The sequence below is a fragment of the Populus euphratica genome, unplaced genomic scaffold (genome assembly GCF_000495115.2).
Source record: "Populus euphratica unplaced genomic scaffold, PopEup_1.0 scaffold4308.1, whole genome shotgun sequence".
Taxonomy (NCBI): Eukaryota; Viridiplantae; Streptophyta; class Magnoliopsida; order Malpighiales; family Salicaceae; genus Populus; species Populus euphratica.
Window position 1 is genome coordinate 1 of NW_011504023.1, and position 7,496 is coordinate 7,496.

At 34.0% G+C, this 7,496-nt stretch overlaps 1 protein-coding gene across 1 annotated transcript; it reads right to left on the minus strand.

The window, feature by feature from the left end:
• Positions 1-1,168: 1,168 nt before the first annotated feature.
• On the minus strand, positions 1,169-7,177 carry LOC105119972 (serine/threonine-protein kinase CBK1-like; the record flags this gene model as incomplete). The annotated part of the gene is made up of 8 exons (XM_011018170.1): positions 1,169-1,299; positions 1,388-1,441; positions 2,060-2,144; positions 3,750-3,794; positions 4,566-4,679; positions 4,798-4,929; positions 5,934-6,018; positions 7,069-7,177. Coding segments are annotated over 8 exons (755 nt in total), but the record flags the coding sequence as incomplete, so codon positions are not given.
• Between the last annotated feature and the right edge of the window lie 319 nt (positions 7,178-7,496).

Genomic DNA, 7,496 nt, shown 5'->3' on the forward strand with positions numbered 1-7,496 from the left:
ATGTCAAAAAGTGATATATGATTGACATTTTCAAAGAACAATGTTCAATTTTCTATGTCATTCATGATCAAAATCAAAATATTATTGCATCATGTTCTGCCATTTAATGTAGTCTTTAATAACAATAATAGGTTATGTTGGAATTGATTGTTTTTATATATTTAAATTTACATGGTTATTCTAAAAGGAAAGTCTTTCTCTCATAATGTGGGAAAAAGATTGTCTTCTTTCAGCATAAATTCCTTTTGGTATTAACCAAGACATTCCCCGTTTATGCCTTATGAAGCATTGCTGATAATTGAAAGTGATGCATGCTTAATATTCTAAGTATCATGCTTAAAATTAGGTGACATTTTGTTTCAAAAATATTTAATTAAACATGTTAAAAAGTGATACATGATTAACATTTTAAAAAAACAACGCTCCATTTTCCATGTTATTCATGATCAAAATGTTAAATGATTTAAGCAAAAAATATGGATTAATATTTCTTCATTTATTATAAATTGAGAGACATAAAAGCATTGTTTAACCAAAAATAATTCATCTATGCATTGATTAAAAACAATAGTTATTCACTATTACTTTTCAAGCAAGCCAATAATAGTTGAAATTAATCACCAATTAGTGAAGTAAGTTAAGATATCCAGTGGATCAAAGTTCATAATAGTGATCAACAACTAAGTTTTGTGTAGAACATGATTCTTTAACAATTAAATTAATGAATGTAGTTGAAAGAGAATCATCAAGAATTGATCTATTAAATCTTGTCGAATAAAAAAAATCCCCAAAAGGGATCACACCCTTTATAGAAGTGAGAATAAAATTTTAGTATATTTCAGTCACAAAAAGGCCAATGGCTCTCCGTACAATACCTGTAAGCTGGAGTCCACGACACAACTGAGGGTCATTCCCGCTTCCTAGACTATCAAAAGGACACAAAACCGCACCGAAGGCACCGGCTCAGCGGTAGAATGGCGCTTTGCGCCTTCTGCTGTCACGAGTTCGAGCCTTGGAGTTGCATGCCTGTCAGCCCCGCGCTGCCTTACCTGCCTGCTGGGTTTGCAGGGTGTTCAGTGGGCCGTGGGGATTAGTCGTGGTGCGCGTAAGCTGGCCCGGACACCCCACTTAAATCAAAAAAAAAAAAAGAAAAAAAAAAAAGGACACATTATGCCAGATGGTTTCCACGTAAGGAATTGGACAGCTCTTCACTGTGACAGGCATCTACTGATGAGGAAAGAGTCAGAGCGTGTAAGTCACCAATTGAGTCCTTAGATGAGTAGTCCACTGCAGAATCACCTGATGGAAATCAACATTTAGAAAGTATGAAGCACTGTTCTTTAGAAAAGTATAAACAATTGCTTAATATTTGAATTGGATTTATTACTGTGACAAGAATCGGTGGATGCCTGCCTCGGTAATGAGCTTCTCTTCACGTCTGCTAGAGTTTAACAATAAAGAAAACTTCTTAATTGACCGTCACATAAGAAACAATTGCAAAAGCAGGTCCATCAAAACTACAAACAAAATAATGCAGGCTGCAATCATTTTTTCCCTTCGAATTCCACTTGCAGTTGAAGCCACAAGAAAGGAAAGCACTCAGGTAGGGTTATTATCTTGGGACAGGAGAAACAAAGATAGCAAGGACATGTCTCCCTGTACTTCACTTCTTGTTTTGAAAGCATAGAAATTCACTTCGAAACCACTCAAAGATATATTTATTTTATATCTTTGTCTCTATGTCTTCAATGTTTTTGTCTGTCTCTTCTGTCATCAGACACTAACCATATGCAACCTCAAAGAACTAGTTGTGATTGGGGCCACCCAATTAGCAAAATCATGTGAATCTATAAATTGAGTAAAGATGGATACAACTTCTTTCCATTTACATTCGGAAGTAGCTTAGTGTGGGTACAAACAATGATTGTATTTGCATGACGTTTATAAGCATGACTATCTACATGAACATGAGAATCCTGACGTCACAAACAAACATACAATGTCATAAGAATCTTTTGCTGATAGCATATTGAACAAGGATTATGCAAAATTCTCATACCAAAAGAATGATGTAGCCCTTTCACAGCATCAAAGTTCTTGTACGTGTAACCAACAAAACTAAGATCTTGAGGATTCAACATTGTCTGCCAAAAAGGTTGTAGGAAATGAATAACATGCCTTGATAAACCACAAACACGAAGCATATCACTAGTTAGAGCGTAGTCAAATTAGGTTAGCTTTGCGATTTGAAGATGACCAAGTACTAGTTGACCAAAATACAGTCTTGATTACTTGAAGATGACCAGATGCAAGTTGATGACAATAAACACTTGATGTAGAACCAATTGATGAACACAAAAACAACACATACCCAATAGAAAAAATATTTATCTAAAAACTCAATATATTTGATCATTCAATATTCAAAGCATCATAACATAACTAGAATGTCTAACAAGGGTGCACATTTTATAGGAACCAAACCAAATTGAAACAAGAAAATTAAATTCTACTCGTAGCAAGAAAATTGAAAAAAATTAAAGACTTGCTCTCAAAAAGAATACGAAAACCTACGAAATCAAATAAATTAGGTTCCTATTTTAACAACTAAAAACTAAATACTAACATTCCTAAATAGTAACAACTACCAAGAATCCAGAAAAATCATACTTTTCTAAAAAAATCATATTCTACTTTCCAAAACAATATTACATGATCCACCACCTAACAACATGAGCCAAACTAATAGAATTTTTACATGTCACTAAATTTGTCCTAGTCATTTTGTGATGGATGCATTATTAATTATTTCATTTCATAATTATAAATGTGCTATTAAATGTGAAAAAAAATTGCACTCCAAATATGATTTACTAACTGGATGATTTGAACAAATTTAATTATTTGTAATAGTTCTATTGGTTTGGTCCATGATCTTAGGTGATGGACTAGGTCCGTGTATTAATTTATCATAATTTCCAATTTAGATGTTCTTCATCCACATCAAGACTAGCATGAGATACCAAATTCTTGCTGGATGTACCAAATTTCAATGAGTTTGAAACATGCCTACCAAGTTGGAGCAGGTGGATTGAAACTTCACTCAATAATCTCAATGTAATTGTGTTTTACACCATAAGGCCATAATATAATGTCATCCATGTATAGTCAATTACATTATATTCCTCAGATAATAATTTTCACTCATATTGATTGCATGTAAGCATAATATACATGATTGGAAGGAACAAAAAATCTACACAAACTTTAAAAATGTAAAGGGTAAGCCTTAAAAGTAGAAAAAAACCATAAGAAAGTGAAAAACATCAATCCATATCCCAATATTCCAATCTCTGAAAACAAGCAAGCTTAGACTCCTCTAAAACAGTAAATTTATAAGCATCGAAGTGGCTCGCTATGCAAATCTATGTTTAAAGTCCAAATTTTGTATTAAAAAAAAATAAAAATCATACCCCAAATTGCATTAGAAACCCCACAAAACAACTTTACCTTACCTCTAAACTTTTCATCACTATGGCTTGTTTCCATCCTTCCCATTATACAGATTAATTTAATCATTTTAGCCCTCACTTTATTCATACTTGCATCTCATCCCTAAGTATACTCCAGACATAAAACCAATGACCATTCACTATCGGTTAGGACAGACATGTTTGCAATGTTTCATTAGGCTTATGTATGATGAACTACTTTGACTTAAACAGCAGAAATTTAAGATTGACAAGTACCTTCCTCATGGGTCCGGATCCTCTTCTTGTTGACAGGGGTTCGACCTATCTCAAAAAAGAATTTCTGTCAAAAATACACTTCTACAAATGTATTGTACCACAAACACAGATAACCAAATGAAAATGTCAAGGAAAATCTCTTGAAATGAAAAGGAAATAAGCATTAAAGTTTACAAATGGGGTAAACAAAGAAGGCCTAACATTCATGAGCAAAAGAGCTTAGTTGAGGTGCACAAATAGAAAATTCTCGAGTGAACACAGAGTGAAGTTTCATTCTATCCTCTCGAGTTAGATCATCCATCAAATCCACAGTTGACATCTATATACAATTTAAATTCATGTGTTATGGAGCCTTAAAATTTGAATTCACATCAAAACTCATGGAGCTCACACAACTTTAGAACTCCATATTAATTTTCATGTAAGAACAAGCATATCCTGCTGTCAGTTATCAATTTGGAAGCTCACGACCCAGTTGCTATAAATAAGAGATGAAGAGGGTAATATTGAATCCTTCTTCAGTGACTAAAATGGAACAAAGTGTTAGACTACAGGGGCAAAATAGCTTATTGGTTTTTATTTTTTATGTTTTGAGTTATGCATTCTCCCTGGCAATACCAAGCCGCTTCCTCACCCGAATCTCAAAGAAGATAGACTCTAAGTCCACAACTCCACTAAGAAAGCTAGCTCAGCACACCACCTTTATCATATGAAGTTCATAAAATAAAGAAAATGAGATAATTCAGATAAGAGTCTAATGTATCAACATCGATAGGCCTCACTAAAAGTGGGAAAGAGCCATATGCAACAACTCACCTCATCAAATTTCATAAAATTTTGTGTATCAAGCTCCCCATTGACCTCTGGTTTAAATGCTGCCTCCATTTCATAAAGTTTGTCCCATACAATATCTTTGAACCAAGGATGAGCCTGATAATAATCAGTGTTAGTAGATGCAAGGAAGAACAATGATGTTACAGTCAAACTTAAAAAAAAACAAAACAGAGAGAATATAAGTATTCATGTTGGAATAAATACAAAAGTATACTTTAATTTGGTCTGCCCCCAGAGTACCAAGCCTATGATCAACGTCACAAAGCAATCTACAGATCAGATCCTTTGCTTCAGGTGTCAGCCTTGCCTCCTCTGGGAATATTAAGTGATTTCTCCAATGCACAATCTGGAATACATTAGTTATCATCTCAGTGAGTTAAAGTGACTTGTAATAATACCAGATAAACACGAAAACTAGAGGGAAATGTTAGATATCTATAAGACAGTATTCTTAAGTAACTACATGGTACATAAACAACAAACAAAAGGCTTGAGTACAATAACAGTTCTTCATATTAGTACTATATCAAGAACATGTTGCTTCTTCCCCAGCAGTAACAACAGAAGGGACATTATCCTAAGATGTCCAGGTCCCAATGCGATGTAATTAAAGCAGTCCCTATGAACTACAGATCACAATGAAAGACTATCATGAACAGCCAGGCCAACCAAATGATATCATAAATAAATTGTGGTTTATCAATTTCCAGTGAAAAATCAAAAGCTTCTTTGGTAGAGTCTCTTGAAAGAATAGCAATACAGTAAAGAATGTTGTACATCTCACAAAGAGAAAGAGGGACAACATTTAGGTATATGGGATAGAAATGGAAAAGGTAGAACAAAAGTTAAGTTATAAGAAAGAAGTTAATTTCTAAACATTGCCTAAAAAAAAGGGAGATTTAAGCTTAGCTAATTCAAGTTGAGTTCACAATACTTCAATAGGAAACACAAGATTTCATTCTTTGGATGACGAATTAAAAAAAAGAAGAAGAAGTGGTGCACATGCAAAATCCAAGTATATATTATAACACAACATCACAGAGACGCCAAACTGAACGATGATATGATAATGGAGTGCATATCATGTAGCATTGCCAACACAAGGTTTCATTTTTTTTTCCTTGAAATCAACAAGTTGATGTTAAATTAAAAAAACAGTGCATGTAAAAGCAGAATGTAAGTGCATGTTACAACACAGCATCACACACATTGACACCAAAATGAAAATAATATGATAATGAAGAGTATCTCTCATAATATCAAAACAGATCTGCATAACATTAAAGCTAACCAGGTGTCATGGTTCAACTGAAAGAGAAGAAATCAAACAAATGAAAATAACAACCAGACCTTTCTGCAAGTTGTTACTGGATCATCAGAATAAAATGGGGGATAACCAACTAGCATCTCGTACATTATTGCACCAAGAGACCACCTGTAAGAAAGAAAAATAGGTATTCATTTTCACTTAAATAATCATGTGCTTCGATGATGGCATGATGGTACAGGTCTTGCATCATAAAGCCCTTATGGACATGTTGTGGAAGAAAAAAAACATACCAATTGTAGTGAAAGAATAGTTCTTAATTGGGGCGACAATGATCTGAATTTCTGAATGATGCAAAAAATTTCACCAATAGCAAAAAGCTTATGCAATTCAGAGGAAAAGGATTGCTAGAATTTCAGACAAATATTCAATCATCAAATGTTGAGTCCACTCCTAATTTGAAGAGCTTACATCAATCAAATTGAACAAAAGCTAATTCCCTATAAAATAAGAATTGTTAGATGATCCAGTTCTTCTAGTATGAAAGGATAAATAATTTAGTTATATTTTTCTATGAACTAGGATCCTATGTTCTAAAAGTTAGGCAAGTGGAAGAACTGATTTATCAAAAAAGAAAAAAAAGTCAGATAATAGATATTGCATAGTTAGAAATGGAGAGATTGTGATGAAGAAATAATAGTATGGTATTGATGGCAGTGGATGGTCTCAGACTAGTAGTGGGCAGTGGCATTCATGGTTTTGGCAACAATAGCAATAACACCAAAGTTGTCACGGTTGTGATGGTAGCATGAGAGGCCAAGAAAACTCATGGTGTTGGTGTTACTGGTGGTGTTGATATCAGAGTGATGATGTGATGTTAAAATTGCAATGGTGATGTTGAAGGCACAGTGATGGCAGTGGTGATGGTGGATGATGTTAATGATGGCTCAGTGGTTGTGGTGCTAATGGCAGCATCATGTTGGTCATAGGCAACAACCACAGCAGTAATCAAGACATGTCATCCATGGTTATAGCGTAATTAGTCATGTTTTTTCATTTTTGTCCTTTTCTGAACGAAATTTGTTGAAAAAACATGAAAAGAAAAATGCTTTAGATGAGTTATTCCAATGCTGAGCTACAACTGTAAACATAAACAAAAATGCAATCAAATATTTTGCAAGTTCCAAGAGAAAGTAAAATTCATCCTTATTTACTTACCAGTCACACTCCATGCCATATCCTTTCTTCAACAGTACTTCCGGAGCAATGTAATCTGGTGTGCCGACTGTGGAATAGGCCTGCAATTCAAACAAAGTGAAGAAAGAACCTCAGAAATAAGACCTCTATATGATAGAAATTCTAGGATGGATAAACTAATGATGATGAGAAGATGAAAAGTAAATAACATTATTGTCGTGTAGCATCAAAAAGATAAACTGATAAATCACCCCTGTAATATGGCTGGATAGGATCACACCCTTTTTAATTTTGAAAGGTGCATTTACACCTTTGACCTCGTATTTTTGTTCTTAGCAGTGGTCCTAAGCAAGGATTCATTTCCAAAGGAAGAAAAAGATGCAACCCACACACATAAATACAAATAAAATTGCATACTGCACATATGCACACACATTTAGAGCATAAAA